This window comes from Protomyctophum bolini (assembly GCF_963924005.1).
Source record: "Protomyctophum bolini genome assembly, chromosome: 13".
Taxonomy (NCBI): domain Eukaryota; kingdom Metazoa; phylum Chordata; class Actinopteri; order Myctophiformes; family Myctophidae; genus Protomyctophum; species Protomyctophum bolini.
This window is the reverse complement of record NC_137874.1, coordinates 25,854,910-25,873,801: the sequence shown is the minus strand read 5'-3', so window position 1 is coordinate 25,873,801 and position 18,892 is coordinate 25,854,910. Positions and strand designations below refer to the sequence as shown.

At 46.7% G+C, this 18,892-nt stretch overlaps 1 protein-coding gene across 11 annotated transcripts in view; it reads left to right on the top strand.

The window, feature by feature from the left end:
- auts2a (activator of transcription and developmental regulator AUTS2 a) overlaps positions 1 to 18,892 on the top strand; it is a 322,838-nt gene that overhangs the window by 290,006 nt on the left and 13,940 nt on the right. For 9 of the 11 annotated variants that reach the window (XM_080780254.1, XM_080780259.1, XM_080780256.1 and 6 more), the window contains one exon: positions 17,388 to 17,979. In XM_080780254.1, coding sequence (XP_080636380.1) covers positions 17,388 to 17,979 — 592 coding nt within the window. Of the gene's footprint in view, positions 1 to 5,277; positions 5,345 to 6,878; positions 7,121 to 17,387; positions 17,980 to 18,892 lie in introns of those variants that run through there. The other 2 variants (XM_080780252.1, XM_080780251.1) reach the window with 2 other exon arrangements.

Genomic DNA, 18,892 nt, shown 5'->3' with positions numbered 1-18,892 from the left:
ATGTTGCAGAAAATGTCACTTGTTTGCTGGACTCTGTGGAAGCAACTCGTAAATAATCGAAGGATTATGGTCTGTTATTACATTACATAGGGCTGTGAGTGAACACCATGGTAAGAAAATGGCATGCATTCTTGACGGGACAACTATTTGTCTTCTACTGGTTTACAGTATGTGAGCCAAGCACTCTCTCGTGGTAATAGTCAAAGTGTGCCTATAGGACAGATCATGAGGCTGCAGTCTGTGGAGCAGTGATTGGGCCTTGCAGTGCTATAGAAATACGCACACATGGCCTGGGCCGTGGCTCAGTGGTCCAGGCACCCTGACCGTAGCCCGAGTCTGGCAGTGTGCCGCGGGTTTGACTCCTGATCTCGACGGCCTTTACTGCATGTCTCTCTTCCATTTCCTGTCAGCCTACTGTCTGTCCCTCTATAAAAAAAAAATATTTTAAGACATACGTATGTACGCACGCACGCACGCACACACACACACACACACACACACACACACACACACACACACACGGGAATGGGCCAATCTCGTTATATCCCCTCCAAAAACACAAAGAGGTCATTCAGAGTTTGTTCCCCGAGTCCCGAGGTTAGAGACTTAAGTAAATCCATCCATCTTAATGCACTTATTTCAGCACCGGGAGAGCTGCTGGGGGACTGTGTAAACACTCCAATATCCGACATGCCACGCTAAGCCCAAAGAGCCTGGAACCCATCAGGCCAAAATTAAAGGCCTACATCTCAAACACAAACATTTAAATGGGCTGCACTCCAGAGATCAAAGTTAAAGGCCCACAGTTTTCCTGCCAGCAGCCCCCCCCCCCCCCCCCCCCCCATGTCTGCCACACTGAGATATGTGTCATTTTAGCAGTCACGGTTGAATGGTAAGCAACCCGTATACTGTACGGGCCTGTTTCTCTCACGTCCCAGAGGTATAGCGGTCTAGGCGTATACTGTACTGGTCTATGTAAAGATTGTGGATTTATGTAAGCAGTCTTGGTTTATTGTGACATACTTTCTTTGGTTACAAAGACAATATTGGGGCTGCATGGTGATGAGATGGTTGCACGGGTTCTCTTTGACTTAGTTGAGGAATAGAGCATGAACTGCAATCAGCCCTACAACTGTAATGTATAATTTGTATCTTGAATAATTGCGCATGGTAATTTGGTGAAACGTAATGATCGGGCAGGGAACACATGGACAAGTTTGCGTGTTTCCTGCAATAGAGTTAACGTTTCAAATTGAGACAGCCATAAGCCTGGAGTTTTGGTATGTGGGTTCCTTTTATAGTCATGTTGAAGTGCTGCCTCTGGAGCGGCACTGACGTGTGTATGATTGATGGTGGAGACTGGAGACATTATAGACCGGTGGAGGTGATGAAAGCACCACTCTGTCTGTCTCAGGGGGAGGTCCTACCCCCCCTCCCCCCCCACCACCACCACCACCACCACCAGCATCACCACCGCCAACATCCACTGATCCAATGTGACATCAGCCACTCTCCTCCCAACGGTGCTACATTAACAGGGTCACAGTGGCACGCACCCGCACACACACACACACACACACACACACACACACACACACACACACACACACACACACACACACACACACACACACACACAGAGGCACACAGGCACACATACACGCCATCAGGACCAAGGCATTCCCAGTACACTGTTGGTTTGTTCAGGCCAATTATGCCTGTGTCAGTCTGTGGTCCCTGCGGTAGAGGTGACATTGCCAAAGAGGGGGAGAAAGCCGCTCTTTCTAATGAGGCCTCATGGCGGCTTAGGTGTATGTGTGTACGCATGTTGTGTGCGCTTGTGCGCGCACACAACATAATCACTGTGGAATTGTCTGTATGAAATAGCTTGTTTACTTGTCAAGGCCATAGGCTCTGCAGGTTGTGTCTTTGCCAAGGTCTTTTCCCTCCAGCCATTTCCATAACACTGCCTCCACCCAGCCTCCAAAAATCCCCATTTTAAGCTTTAAACGAACCACTGACACATGATGTCAGTGTGACAGGCTGATTTAGATTCTCGTAAATGACTTGAGGGGTCTATCCCAGAAATACAGCATAGCAGCTTTGCAGACACATGTACTCAGATGTGATGGGATTAACACAGTGGATAAGATTTATGAGCTTGCGATTACTGTTCGCCGTAAAATGGTTCACCCCAAGGGTGGCATTCCTCTAAGCGGTGTGAAGAAGGATTTGGTCTTTTATATATACAGCTGATGAGGGCAAGCTGGATATTAAATGTACCATAGCCCTGCTCAATAGGCATTTTTGTTTAAAGAGACACCCGCTATGGATTTTATGGTTCAAGATAAAGCTATTAACAACATGCATGGGGTCACATACATCAAAAATATATACAAAGGCCAAATCTTAGATCACAAACTAGATATAGATACAGTGTGCAATGTGACACTCTTGATGCTTCTACTAAATAAAATGCGTAGATGCGTGACATTCATTCATAGCCATTACGTTTTCCTGCTTATATGTGGACCCTGCAGCCACAATCATCCTCCATATGGCAGCCCTTTCATGCATGAAACCCATTGGACCCCAATGACCCAATGTGGTAATTGTTATAATCCTTGACTGTGACTGTAGGAATCTTTTTGGTTCCAGAGAAGCTGAGAAATCAGTCTTTGTGGTTTACACACCGTCTGCGTGAGCTTCGGAAATGTGGTGTGTCTTCAGAAAAGGAAAATGTAGGGTGGGAGAATCCGTCCATCCTGGTTCCCTCGGAGAAGAGGTTCAGAGGTCGTGAGGCCGAAAAGTGTTAACAGTTGCGCTTTGAGATTGAAAGACATAATAGAAGTAAAGGCACCTAAAGCTAGAGCATGGCTGGCAGTGCGAGAGAGAAGGAAGGAGGTCTCTGGCCAGGATTGATGAAAGTAAGGCTTTAATTGTTCCCTCAAGAGAAGAGGTTACCCCCTCACCTCCTCTCTGGTTCTCATAAATATGCAGGGCTGAAATAAAGCTCTGGTGGGCTCCGGGACACATTAGAACAGACTACAGAGCAGGATCCAGGTATGTTTATGGCAGCCCACAGGCCTCCACAGACACAGTTAACCTCACATGTGTTTCTGGTGCAACAGTCCTGCTCCCAAGATCACAGCTCTCTGCCTGGAATTAATTTATCCCAACCCCGGAGTTCATACATGCCACAGAGTAGATGGAGCGGGGAGCTGTGAGTCCTAGACAGCCGTAATGGAGAGGGCTATTACTGTCAAAACAACCAGAACAACATCGCCCCCTATTGCTGGAATGACGTTTGGCTATATTATGATATTTGAGAACATAGTGCCGTGAGGATGTGGTTATGGTTCAGTGGAGCATGTGTGTGTGACAGTGTGTGTGTAAAGTTATATATGTATAATATATTAGAAAGGGAATTTAAAGCGTGTGCATTTGATATAAACAAAACCCAACGAACTGCAAAATGTTCCTTTTCATCACCATCCATTGGTTCAACATCTCTGGCTTTTGGCCATGGTTCTTAGAAGCCTGCCCAAACACATCAACGTTCTCCGGCCTGTCGCCATCTGTTAAAGATTAGGCCGGCCCTGGCGGGAGCTATATGATTACGGGGGTTCCAGCGTCCCCGCTTTATTCCACGTGTCAGGTTTTAGTGTAAACACTGTCGTTCAAAAACCGACATCCCAGAAAGGGTACTTTTTTCCCTCCTTTCTTTCTTTCCAGTGAATCCAGACCGATCAAGGCGAGAGTAAACGGGCCATTGCATTGGTATGGTCTGTAGGTCTGTTTTTGCTCTTAGCATGCATTTTGGGGGGAGGGGGTTCGCTGGGCCATTTGGAGGTGAAGTTAGGAAACTCGTGCTTGGAAGCGCTCCCCCCATAAGCCCTGTGCTCGAGTCGGCGTGCAATGTGGTGTTATGATGTATGAATCCCTTGGCCATGCCTGACACTAGCGAGCCTGTCTGCATCTCCGCCTCCACCGAGGAAGGAGTCGTGGACAGAGGCTGTATTGTTCCTCTCCGTAACCCAAGCCGCAGGGCGGCCGCTGTCCAATGGGAGATATCAGGTTGTTCTCTCACCGCCGCCGCTGGTCGTAGCCTAAACTCAGGGGCTTGTTGAGGGAGCAGCAAAGCAGCTGACTGTTTAGACGACTCTGCACAGTTCAAATAAACAACTCAGGCTTAAGCCCCCCACCCCTCTGTTCTCTAACCTCTCCTACACAAGCCTCCCCTCTCCAAGGGTAGCAGTCCCACAGTCAAAGCTCATCACCGTCAAACCTGGCCCTTCAGCTCCTGGCTAATTTGTGGGCTTATTTTGAAAAGGGGGTAGGGTTGGATGAGGCTGAGCTTGAAGCAAGAAATATGGAGAGAGATGACCAGTGAGTAGAGAGAAGAGGTTTTATTGTTGTATTAGATAGAGGGACGGATGGATACAATGCTAATTTAACACTTGGATTTTGATAGATAGAGCAGCAGACAACGGAGATGATGTAATGGAAGGATGACTCAAGGGAGGAGGACCATTACCAACCCAGGTGTTCTTGCCCTCTCCACCCTGGGTCTGCCGCTAATTGCTCTGCTCTGAAACCCGACCAAGGGGTAATGAGACAGTACTTTACAGAGCCACACACACGCATAAACCCCAGCGCGGCAACGTGTCCAGTAATGCTGAAAAGGTTGCGTGGGAATTGATACTTGAAACTCGACCTCTGCAGTCATGTTATTATTCTGTTAGGAAGTAGCTTTCGTTATATAATTTTAATGGTCTCTCTCAGGCTGTGTTGAATCTGATCCTTGTGAGTGCGTTGCACTGGCGCGGATGCGTAAAGACCAGTTGGCCCCATTTGGTTTGAAAGAGGCCCCAGACTGATGACTCTCCGGGGAAAGATTTCTCTCCCGGCCATCAGTGCCTGGATTCACTGCCTCCCCAGTGAAATCATGCGTTGTGTCAGTGTGCCCGAGCTGTCACTCTCCTTATTGTAGCAAATCAGTTACTCTACAATACAGTGCCCTGTGGCTAAAAAGATCAACAGAGAGAAATGGGGGAGGAGAGACGGAGAGCGAGAAAGAAACAGCTAATTTCTCCACTCGACACCACTGAAGAAGCAGAGCTTGACATGCCTTAGTGCCTGTGAAGTGTCTCAAAACGGGGAAAGAGGGAGAACGGTCTACCACTTCATTGGTGTCATCTGTACAGTTAGAGGTCACCCCCACGGTTGGTACAGTCCGCCGGGTTTAGCTCACAGGCTGCAGGGGCTCAATGGAGGAAAACTCAACGAAGATCAGAGCCGGACAGTGGACCTATGGCAGAAATACAAACACACTTCAATCAAGGTAGCACTTTGACATGTAAACTTGTAAAATGTGTGTTCGTTTTTGTCTGACAATGACAATGTGTGTGTGCATGTTTTTATGGGGAGGAATTGTTTTTATGAGCATGTGACAATGATTGAGATACATTATAAGCCTGTGAGCGTTTGAAGTTGGCAATTGTCTATTGTTCCCTAAACTGCCAGCCTGCCATTGACTGACAAGGAACACATGTTGCAGCACAATGCAAGTCAGTGTGTCGTGATACACATTAGTTATGTTGATGTACTATGTACTATGGGGATTTCAAATACCCCAGCTTTACGCCGGTTCATATTGACTAGCCGTTAAATCACTTTCCATGTATGTATTCCATTATAGAAGGCATGTTTTGATGCATTAGTTCCATTCATTGACTGCTTTATCTTCTTGGGGTACTATCCTGAAAAAGTTATTCACAGTGAGCTTTATATTTTAAACTCTGTTCTTCTCTTGTCACAGATAAAGAAACCAGTTCTCAGATACAGAAATATTGATTTGTCATGTGCTGTACATGGGCTGAATTGTTGAGTATGAGTCCTGAACATCAGTCCTTAATTTTTTCAGTTTGTACCAGTGTCTGTACTGTAGTCCAAACTTGGTCTGGTTCTGAAGTTTGAATGTGCCAGTGTAGTCTGTCTGTGAGACCAGCTTGTGATTTACGAATGACTGATAGAGTACTGCAGCCTCCCCTCAGACTCACACACAGTACCTCCCTCTCTCTTTCCCAGGGGATCTACACACACACACACACACACACACACACACACACACACACACACACACACACACACACACACACACACACACACACACACACACACACACACACACACACACACACACACACACACAAAGTGAGACACGCTTCCACCAGAGAGGGGCCACCTACTATTTCTCACTCTTCACCAGCAGTAGGGAGAGACAGAGATCAGGTCTTGTGAGATGTCATATCAGCGAGGGTACTTACACATGACATGTTTGAGGTCAAACGGTCTGGCCCACTCCAACAGCTGCCTTGTCTCTGGGTGTAGTTTTACACCACTGTGACAGCGAGCGGCGACCGATTGCTTCCTTCATTGCACACTGCTGTTATTTCAAAGCCACAGAGAGTCTGTGTGCTCGACAGGCAAAGCTGTGGAGGATCCATCAGCCGCGGGTAATGAGTGCCCCCCTGAGGGCTGCCCTGCAGTGCCAGCCAGTAGGAGCAATTTGGATCATTGGATTGGACCTCCCTCCCTCTCTCTGTCTCCCCTGTGGGCACCTGTGCCAGCGTGCCCGTCATCGAGTGCCTGACGCGCGGCATCTCCCGTTACGATCCCTCCAGCCTGACCTCATACCCTCAGGGATATATAAAGATTTGTTCTGTACAGAGAGGCTATAGCTGGCTTTGCTGGGGTCTGGAAATGAGACACTACCAACATTGCCGTTCCCAGCAGCCACTGCACATAACCTCATTTGAGAGAGTATGGGGGGGCTGCCACGCCTGCCATGTTTAGGTGTCCCAAGCAAGGCGGCAGCAGATTTTCCACATGCTGGCGGGGTGAGAAGTGAGTCGTAAGGAGAAGTGAGAGAGTGAGGGCACAGGCGCTTGGGAGCCGTTATGGGAGCTGGCAGTAACCAGAGCTGCTGTGGGTGGAGGAGCGTTACTGTTGCTCTCTTGTTGGTAAATGGCTTCATTATGAATCCAGAGAGAAGAGACAGAACACATTGGCCCAAACACATACAATATGAATGATGCAAGCATGGCTAGGAAGCAAGGTAGGAAATACGCTGGGATGAAGCAAATCTCTCTCTCTCTCTCTCCCTCTGGCTCCATCTGTCTCTCTCATTCTCCTTCTTGCTATGCATGTTTCATGTTTATTTGTTCTTTGTCTCACCTGTCTTTATTCATGTTCATTTTCTCCCTGATTTCCTCGTTTGGTTTCTCTCTCTTGGACCCATGCAGTCACACTTTGTGCATGTGTGAGTCCTTATCCTATGTGGTTTTGGGAGGCCTCTCGCTCGGCTGTCTGTCGTAGGAGCTTCCAAGGCTCAATTATACTAGATTGCTGCCATTTTGCAAGGGATCAAACACAAAATCTATCTTGGCAAAGAAGCAGAAATTTAACTTGGCACACCACAGACACGCACAAGAACAAACGCATGCACTATGACATCATTGCTGCTCACACACACACTATATGATTTATGTTTATATGTATAAATTTAATTTTGTTTACGTTCATGCTTGTAAAACAAGATTCATAAACAAAATTAGATGGGCATGAAATATAGATGTTAAGAGAGAGGCTTAACACTCTGCTGCTCTCCCCCTACTCCCCCTACCTACTTTGCCCTTTTCCTTGATCACCACTCGTTAAGGCGCCGGTGTGTGTTACTGTGAGGTGATATCATTGCGTTGCCTGGCGTTCCCACCGAAAGGATACACATGTCACACACTATTCGTAACCAGAATAGTTTGGCCGCTCAAAGAAGCCCCGCCTTTTATTTCTGTTTAGCTTCCACCAACACCACCGGGGCAGCCGGCACTAATAAAACAGCCCCAGTCCAAGACCCTCCGCATGGCGGGATGTCTAGGATTTGTAACTCGACGCCCCCATGCCTGTCTCTGCCTTTAGAGTGCTACTGACATGATAGAGAGAGTCTAGGAGGGCCAGCAGGGGAGCGTCCATCACTGTCAGCCCCCCCCAGCCCCCAGGCGTCCATCTGGGGCATGTCCAACACGCATGCCTGTGCACTGTGAACGCCGTGCCGACACTCTGGAGACACCAGGCGTATCACGGTGCATGGTGTTACTGCTCTTGGAGCAGCTAATGCTGTTAAAGTCTTCAGAGCAGAGGAAGGGAGGGATAAGAGAGGTAATAGACTAGGGATTCTCTGGGGGCTTTAGCTATGAGATCAGCGCCAACGCTGGACTCGGCTAAGGTTACTGACATGAAGCTTTAAGCTTTCCAGTGGACTGGCAACTCAGAACTAAATGTGGTCATCTCGGGATCTCTGCCTTCTGCCAACGTATTTGTAAACATTTCATCAGCCTGTAGCTTTTCAGGACAGCCGACAGGAGCCTCGGGGGAAAGGTGCGTTGTGGGTTGTATTGCAGCATCAAAAAATAATCCCTTGATACTAGACATGACTTCTTGGCACCATGGACTGTCTCCACATGTTGTACTGTAGAGAGGAGTATTTGCCACTATTTGGGCATTCGGGTGGTTCTCACAAACCTCTTTAATGGATGTGCACGCAAGTGCATGCATACATGCATGCGCGCGCGCACACACACACGCACACGCACACACGCACACGCACACACACACCCGCCATTCAGCCTGGACATGTGTCCTGCGTGTGTGTGTGTGTGTGTGTGTGTGTGTGTGGTGCGGTGCGCGCGCGCGCGTGTGTGTGCGAGAGAGAGAGAGCAGACTTGTGTTTGTTGTTCTTACTCTATGTGGGAGAGATCTGTTAAAGATGTCTGCCATTAACGCGGCTGCAGGCTTCATTAAGAACAAATAAACAAAGCCCGCTCCCTCACCAAGGAGGTCTGTGGGGAACAGATGCTGTCTTCACTACTCCTGAGGTCAGCCCGTCGTCAACACTTGCTGCTCTATTACAACGGATCATTTTGTTATGAAGATAGAGGAGTACGTTTTTCGTGTTTGTTTATTTCCCCCCCAGCTTGGCCTAACTGTTTCCAGACCAAGGATAGAAGCTGAAGTCATAAAAAAATACATACATATTTGGCTGAATTTGTGACCTGTGGTCAGATTTTATGAACTGTGATCAGAACAAATTATGTGCAAATGTATTGTTAGTAGAGATTTACAACATTTTTGCTATTCATCAAAGTTTTAGTGCCTACATTTCTTCCAAACGACATGTAAACCTGGTCAGGACAATGTGTACATGAGGTGTAATTATATAAAATGCAGCTAAACAATGCTCATGCTTTGTAACACACACGTTAGGTTTAAGTGCATTGTAAGCTACTAGAGATGTCTGAGTCATGGTGGGCTTTGTCAAAGTACCTGGTGTACCTGCTGTGTCCTTTCGGTGCCCATATACTGTCTCCGTATCTGTCAGTCCTTGTTCCTGTTATGCCCATATATGGAGATCCCTGATGTCATCAGTATATTCCCATATATTGGAATTGGTTGGATTGGCGGTTCTTGACAATTGGATGTCCAAACTACTGTATCTATCCAGTCCTTGTTCCTTTTATGTCATCAGTATATCCACATATATGGGCATGCCCCCTTTTGTGTCCATATATGGAGCTGACTGATTTGTTTGCACCTGATGCCATGGGTGTAGAGGCATCGGGAACTCCTTATATGGTTATGGCTGAGTCATGGTGACATGAGCCCGTCCTCCCTTGATTTTAATATATACTTTAGGATAGCTGTGATATGAAAGTGCCTTAAGACAGTGGTTCCCAAACCTTTTCATGTCAAGGACCTCCAAAATTAACACTCATTAGCCTGCCAAGGACCCCCATAAGAGAAGATTTTTACAGCTCTAGCAGTGATTTTCAACCACTTTCATTTCAAGGACCACCAGTTTGATATGTAACAGGCTACGGACCCCCATTTAATTTGTACTACCTCTGAGACCTCAATTTATATTGTAAAATCTATGTAAATTTTTCCATTTGTACACGCTCAGAGTTACGCTCATAGGGTCCATTTGGTTCCAAACTATCATTTAGCTGGGGACCCACTGGAACTAGGGGTCCCCAGACCCCACTTTGGGAACCACTGCCTTAAGACAAGGCTATTAGAGAAAATGTTATGATACAGTTTCTGGGCAGATTGTCTTTCTTTGCTGAGGATAATGAGGTGCTTATGAGCCGGATCTCTTTCGTTAGAGTTAATGATGCCTTGTTTATTGTTATCATTACATGAGTGTGTGCCAAATCAGTAATCGCCTATTGCATTTAAGTGAGGTTTGGCAAAGAAGGTCACCATGTATGCATCATTGCAACCATCCGCACCCATGTAGACTCATGTGGACGTAAGCAACCACAGTGCCGGCCCGTCGTATACGCAAACTATGTGACCGCCTAGGGCTGCGGGAGTTGCTAGAGCCCCCCATGCGCTGACGTGCAACAGGACATATCACACCGCTGCGACGAATGCAAAATCTGTTTTGCTGCATCTCGACCCATTGGTGTGGTTTGGGCTTTAGGGAGGTTTAGTTTTGCCTTACGTAGGCCTATTATTTCAACATTTAATGTGCTGTGGAAAACATTCTTTCTCAACATATACACATGAATGTGAGTATGTGACTGAAACTAAGTGTCCCCAATGTTTCATTGCGAACGCAGTGAGCACTTACTATGAGACCTAGCAGATCATGTCTGTGTGTCTGTCTGTCTGTGTGTCTGTCTGTCCCGCTATACGTCCAAATATGGAGTGTGTTGCATCAATACGTCCAAATATGGAGTGTGTTGCATCAATCACAAACAAATCACTCAGCTCCATATATGGGCACAAAAGGGGCCAGGTCCACATATACAGTAACAGCGGGACAGACACACAGACAGACAGACATGATCTGCAGGGTCTCAGCTGCGTTCGCTTCCCGCATTTGCGCGTCTTACTGGTAATCGTGGCAGTATTTATATGTGGCTGTATAATGTCATGTTTAAAATGTGCACACAGATATGCAAAGAGCCAAAGACTAAATGATATAGAATCCTTTCAGTGAACAATTCACTATTTTTTTAGGGCATTTCTCAAATTGTCATTATGAGAGAATTTGAAAATGCAAAAACAACAATCATGAGTGTGATTGGAAGTGTAACTGTAAAGCTACTAGAAAGCAAACTCAGTGGCTTTCATGATTTTAAGGCCGTAGGTATTGATTATGCCTTTGCCTCAATTTCTTTTTCAATTAATCAAGCAATCTTGAAGCGTATTTTACATTCTTTTTGTAAATAATTAAATAACAAATCAACATGACAACATTTTAATTGATCGGCCCCTTCATCGCACAATGGTGCCACGCAAAAATAGCTGATCTACAAGCTTGGCTAGTTTTGATATTTTGGAGAATCAGTTATGACAAAATATCATTTTTTCATCATTGATTAAATTGATTCATCTGATTAAAATTGCTAAATTAAGTGAGAACTGCAGCCTTTATTTGTGTTATTTGTTGTTTGACCAATGTTTGTCTTATGTACTGATGACCCTGTACTGTGGTCTCAGAAGGTGCAGTGAGGTGTTCTTATGACCCTGTACAGTACTGTGGTCTCAGAAGGTGCAGTGTGGTGTTCTTATGACCCAGCCCTGTACTGTACTGTACTGTACGTGGTCTCAGAAGGTACAGTGTAAAAACTGTTACCCAGAGAGCTCTGGGAGCGTGACGTGATGTGTGAGTGGCTTCAGGCTTGGACAGAATCTTGCTTACTGTCGCACAATTGTGGGAGTGGGTGGAGAATAACTGACAGAGCAAGGGAAACGCGGAGAGCCTGAGAGACAACGAGAACGAGAGCTACTTTGAAGGACTCTGTCAGCTGTGACAGACAGCACAGGGATTTAGGCCTGTCAGCGCTTCTCCTTAAATGTAAGTTATTTTGTCCTATCATAGATCACAGATAGATGCATTAATAAATCACTCTCTACTACCGCAATGTAAATGCCCACAGACATGTGACTAAGGGAAAGCATTTTCTCTGACTTCTAAATTGAACGTTGGAATGTTGGTGTGTGTGTACACAGTGAACACAGCTTCTGAACGATTCTTTAGCCCGATAAAGATTGGACCCAATCATCACAAGCCACACAACATTCTGACACTATTATTTTGATTTTATTTTTTCCAGAAAGACAAGGCAGGAGAGAATCAACTTTGTTATCGACCTTTCTCTGTCCCAGCAACACACTCTCACAAGATGTAGCACCAGTAAATGACCGTGTGATCTGCCGTCAGATCGTGCCCGCTTACTCAGGAGACAATTGTTACAACCTTGCCTCTAGTGGCGAAGTGACGGTTGGGCTATCTTCCTAAATTAAGCATCTTTGACGGTGCCCTCTGATTTGCAGTTCCATCCAGATACACTTATGTGTGTTATAGCATGGCACAGCATAGGACTTCTGTTATCTGCATCGTCTGTGTGTATGGATCCATGACGAACAGAATAGAATCCACTATGGCTTGCTTAGGATTGACCCCCCACCACCTCCAGTCCACTGTGTTTCCAGGCCCAGCCCCCAACCCTTCCTGACTTAAAGCACCTGTTTCCTGAAGGCTTTCAACAGTTGCACAGCTGTCATGCACCCTCAGCACTTCCATTACGTTAACCCGTGTCAGCCCACCCTTTATAGCTGTCATTTAAGTTTCATGGGGATTGTAGACATTTTTCCTCCTTGGCTCCTGGATGATGTCAAGATATTGAATAGCTGGGGTGGTGCAGGGGTGAAGTTCCTGCCCACCACCGCAGAGACTAGGCATCTGGTCTGGCCTGATCCTCCAGTGAACAGCTTTGGCCGTGTTAGTGGGTGGGAAGCCGGTCAAAAGTCAGACATACACGTTTCTTGTATTGCATAACCTCTCAAATGCTTTGCAAATACAGCTGAGCCTTTTAGATTCTTGTATATTTTCCAAGTGTTGTGAACTTAAAATATAATTCAGCGTTGTATCCCCAAGAAATTACTTTAATTTGCTATGCTACACCTCATCTCTTACAACTTGTCTACTTAAATGCAAAGTGTAGGTGAAGATCATGCAACTATCACCTCTAATGCACCGCCTGGCATCTGCCTTTCTTTGATCATGCTGATCTATACACTAGTATGATTGATGGACTATAAATTAGACATTGGCCTTATTTGCACTGCACTTCTACTTGATCTATCTTAAACACACGTCGTACATAGAAGCCATGGTTCGGTTGTCAGGCTGGTCTTGCAATGCGTTCGCTTGTTGGTTTTGTGTGATTGGAGCTATGTGACCCTTGTCTGGATTCAATCCCATAAGTGAGTGTGAGAGTCGAGAATGTGTGAGGGTGCTATTTTGAGTAGGAACGAGGAGAAGGGGTGACGGTGGGGGTGAAAGTTTGGGATGTCCCAGAGGCCTCTGTGGCCATCAATTTGTCAGGGTGTCTCCTGGCCCAACTTTCGGACCTTTCTCTCTTCCCCAGGAATTAGGGAGGTGGGGGAGAAACATTGGCAGGGTACCTTTGGCTCAGTTGAGTGGGAGCTAATGTTTTTTTCTTCTGCTGGTCTGCCAGAAACCCTTTTTAAAAGTAGCTGTTAATGCTCGCTTGTTAATTATTTATATTGGCCAGGCTATATCAAGTGAGCACATTAAAATATAATATGCTACATTAATCCGCTTATGTTTAACCCCATATAAACTAATGTGCCTTGTCTCTCTCCCTTTAATATAGAGTAGTACACAGACAGATTTAAATAAGGGATTTGCCCTAATGTCCACAAATGAAAATGGTAATACATATATATGGTCTATCTATGCAATAAGTGGAAGATGAGTTAAACAAATGCTGTCGACAATCCATTGGTATTGGGCATACCAGATGTTTGGCCACTGGTTTTTCATTCATAATAATGTTATATCATATTATATATACTGTAGCATTGCATCTGCACTGAATCCCTACAGTATGTTTCAGTGTATTCTGTGTTGTACATTAAATCACACAACAAGATGCAAGTCAAATTGGTCTGGAAGGGCGTGTGGGGATGTGTGCAGTTAATGCGCTGTGAGCTGCAAGAGAGGTCTCACCCTGGGATAATGAGTTGTTCTTATAAGCCCCTCGCTGGGTCCCCTGACAGCCAGCTTTAATGAAGGGTTCTCCTGCACACAAACACACACACACACACACACACACACACACACACACACACACACACACACACACACACACACACACACACACACACACACAGAGTTGATCCCTTCTGCATACCCCCTTCCTCCCATCCAACCCCTGGCTTTGCCCCCGTAAACTACCAACAGGCTTCATTCCCCATTCGAATATCTACCATGCGCCATGTTCAGTATACAAACCAAGAATAATAATATAAAAGTGTGGTGGGGGGGGGGGGGCTCTCAAAGCATAAGTAGGGGCTCTATGCTTTGAGAAAACAAGCAGGAGGTGCATTTATTTGTTTCCAGGGATGAAGGAGACTGACAAATGAACCCCCGTGGGACAGAGAGGGAGAAGGGAGGGGAGTTCTCTCCTTTTCTCTTGCACTCCGCCCGACCCTTGAGTCTTCATTATGGCTAGAATAGACACCTTCTTTTTAGCGAGTTAGCACATTCTCAAAACAAGCCCACGGACCTCAGGGGGGAGGTAGGTTGTTGGGAGATTTGGGGATTTCTCCTTCCCTCTACTCTGTTATATCAGGGTTGTTATATCGAGTGGTAAAGCCAAGGCATCTGTAAGTGGAGAAGATTGACGTGGCGGTACATATTTAAGAGTTGCGTGGTCTTCTGTGCATTGTTCATCGACGGGTGTGACGGGAACGAGACAGGCCATGTGTACCAGCTGCCAAGGAGGAGATTACAGATTCCGTGTACGGTTTAGTTAGCCTTGAAGATTGAAGCCTCTCCGCTTGCATAGTGAATGCACATTTCCTCCTGTGTGGTTGCGCTGAGACAATTAACAGACTTAAGAACGCACGCACGCACGCACGCACGCGCGCACACACACACACACACACACACACACACACACACACACACACACACACACACACACACACACACACACACACACACACACACACACACACTCTTCAATTGGGCAAAGCGTGCCTTTTGTCTCTTGTCAGGCTGGCAGATGTCCCAGGCAGAGCAGGAGTCAATAGCTGTTATTGTAGATATCGATTGTGATCTTGCACTAGGCATTACCTTCCATGACCCTTAAGTGCAAAGTCACATGTGCCAGAGGCCGCTAATACCCTTTTTAGCATTCTAATGTTAATGGATGGGGTTTCCATACAGCTACTCCTGGCTCAGCTGTTTCCTACCCCCAGTGGAGTTAGCAGTGGCTCCACCTCTATCCCAGGGTAGAGCAAGGGCCCCTGTGAAAGACCTTGAGCCTGCCAGGATATACAAGCTCTAGTCTGCAGTGCTGGCTACTGCTTTAGCCTGGGGGAATCAGGGCCAGTAAAGGGTTTATCCCACTGCACATGGGGGCTGGAGGAGCTCCCGCTCCTGTCCCATCCCCAGAGGCCCAGAGTGAGTTAATTACAGTTTATGTATGCACTGTCATCCCCCATGAGCCTCTCTGCCTCTGCAGCTCTGAGCAGCCAACCTGACTGCTGATGTCGGAGCACTCTGTTCTGTAAGAGGTCCCTGCTGACTGTAGAGAAATACTCTGGATGGAGCTTATTAGCTTATTATTCTACAAGCGTTACAAATTGTGCAGTTTCTATTCTTATACACTCTGTCATTGACTCATTGGATAGTACGTGGCATCTACAGCAAGCTTGAGTATTTCTCCTTTGTAGGCTAGGTGAGCATTTGTAATAGAATGAATACAGTTCCTACTGTAATGGCAGATACTTTAAAAAATGTGAAATTTCACTTTCAAGCTGGTTTGCATTTTGTGGAAAAATGCTTGGCGTCTTTTCTAAACCCTTACAATAAACGTATTTCTGACTTGAAACTTTGGTATTGTGTACAGCGTGCCATCCAGGGCCTGAGCCGCCTAGACTCGCACTGGCACTGTGTCCGTTTGTGTGTCTGTCTGTGTGTCCGTGGCTCATCTCACAAACCATTGAACCGATAACGATAAGCAGCACATTTCTTGTGCATGCTTCCATCAGGCCAAGGAGGCAAATCCTAGAAGAGTTTTCACTCCATATTTGGGAAGGACTGATGTCATCAACATGACTTCAGTGATCCACAGGGAAAGCCACACCATTTTCAGACTCCATCCTGTTTTTCTTCGTATGTCCATTGTGCACATTGTCAACACTTTGTCAACACATGCCTCTGTTATATTTATGATATACCTACCCTAGTTTTGAGGAAAATTGTTAGTCTGCAGCATGAGCACATCGACGCTGTGGGGCAAAGATCTTGTAGCCTATCCATATGTTTGTCTTTTTTGAGTGGTGCAACCACTCCTACAAGCAGCAATGTCCACCTGTGTACCTGTGTACCTGTGTGTGCACGTGAGCACGAGTATGTTACTTATTTATACCAGTAGGGGGCACCAGAAACAGAGAGAGGGGTGTTGCTGTGCCTGCTAATGAGAGAGAGAGAGAGAGAGAGAGAGAGAGACAGAGAGAGAGGGGGGTGTGGGGTGGGGGGGGGGGGGGGAATTGCACCACTCAGTTCACACGGGTGTGATTTTCTTTTTCATAAATGAATGATGAATGAAAGATACTTATGGTATGAGCTGTAACAATATAGAATAGAGGTTTGTATGGGCACAGATGCTACCCTGACCAAGATGTGTCTGTATGTATATGTGGTAGTCAGGCTGTCGCGCAGCACAGAGCAATGGTGCACAAACACATCACCAAGCAAGACGGCAAACATTGTAATTAGTTGCGTCTCTTTCTCTCACTCACGCACGCACGCACACACACACGCACGCCAGCATCCTTGTCAGAGTTGCAACAATGCTCATCTGCAGTCTTCATTTTCACAGAGGAACAAGCTCATTACACAAAACACACACACACACACACACACACACACACACACACACGCACACATACACAGTTACACACACACACACACACACACACACACACACACACACACAGCTGAACATCTGTGCCTGACGTCTGCAGTATTGATGTGAACACATGTTGACGTTTCCTGAGAGCCTCAGTGCGGATGTTTCAATTTTCAATAGCATTAATTTCATTTGGCATGTATATCACAATCACTTGACTCGTTAGTGGAAATCAGCAAGTCTGTGTTTCACAGTTTTTTATTCCTATTCTTCAAATGAACTACCAAAATGAGCAGTCTTGAGAACAGTAATTGGTGACAGATGTTCATAACGACTGATTCTCTTTTCTTCTCTTTTTTTCTCCAGATTTCGGCATTGATGTGCTCTCCACCAATGGCACCCAGGAGCCTCACGGCCCGAGCCTCCTCAAGGTTTCAGGCCTAGAGCGCAGTCAAGAAAGGAGCCAGGAGAGCTGCAGAGACCCCCAGCCCCCTGCAGCCAGCACCCCCAAGCAACAGCCCCCACCCCCCCAGGTCCATACAGCTGTCCAATCCTTACCGCTGCCCCCACCTCAGACATCGGCCCCCTTAACGCTGCCCTCTGCCCCTCGTCGGAACCAGACCAACGGCCATATCCAGATCCAGGCTCAGTCCTCGGCCCACTTGCCCCTGCGTTCAGAGGCTCCCCCTAGGCCTCAGACACCTGCAGCCCTGCCTCTCGCCCAGGGTCAAGAGCCCTCATCAGCCCCCCCTCCCCGGCCCCAGCACCAACCCGAACCGCTGTCCCACCCCCGGCCTCCGCCGACGCCCAACTTGCACCCACACCCACCATCCCCTGCCTTACCGGCCCACAACCCTCACCAACAACATCCCAGCCAGGCAGGGCCTCATCGGCCCCCCTCACGCTGCCACCCCCGGCCTCCGTCTGCCTATAACGGCCTCAATCTCAACGGGCACAGGTAAGAAGAACCCATGCTCTTTGTGATCTCACAAATTTGTAGACAAGTTTGGGATCTGAAAATATTACAACATTTTTGCTGTATGTGGGTGCGCTTTTAGGCAAAAAAAGAAAATCATATTCTTTAGTTTTTTGCTGTAGTGCAGTACAGAGCCAGACAAAACTCCATATTCACATGCACTTACACTACAGCATCTCTTGAGCTCAAAGCATGCATGATGCCTTATCAGTATGTAAATTGCTAGCTGGGAAAACTGAAAGTCCCCGAGCCAAACAGTAGCTCTGATTGGTAGAAGGAGGTGGGCCACTCACACTGAGCGTTAAGTGCCTGTGATTCATTAACCACCCACATTGTCAGGGTTGAGTATAGCCTCCATCTCCAAACAGTCAAAGACAACGTCAATATCATTGTTTAATCAAAACCTGTTTCGCCTCACTTTTTTCCCCCATAATCATTTGTACTTATGGACCATGTCCCTGGATTCTATTTCTCGTTTAATCCACATTCATGTAAAAAATCTGTAGGTGGGCTGCACCATGTGTACATGCAGTACAACCTTTCATGAAAAAAGTCTCAGCAATGGGAGAGATTTAGGGCTCTTTCTGTTGTGTTCTTTGGGGGTATATAGATGTTTAATCTGTTGTGTCCTATCTGTAGTCAAGCACTGAGGCTTGGCTGAGCTCTATCTCTCCATTAATTCCGGGTTTCAGGATTTCTTGTGCTGGGCTTACAGACTCCCAACAGCAGCTCTGTGCCTCCAAGGCTCTTGGGAGCTGGCACTCCTCACTTCTCTCAGTGCCAGGCCCCTGTGTGTGCCACCAGGCCCCTGTGTGTGCCAGCAAGCCAGCAGGGCTGGGCACCCACTGTGAATAATCACGGGTTGGCCCCACGACGGAGAAGGAGCACTGCAAAT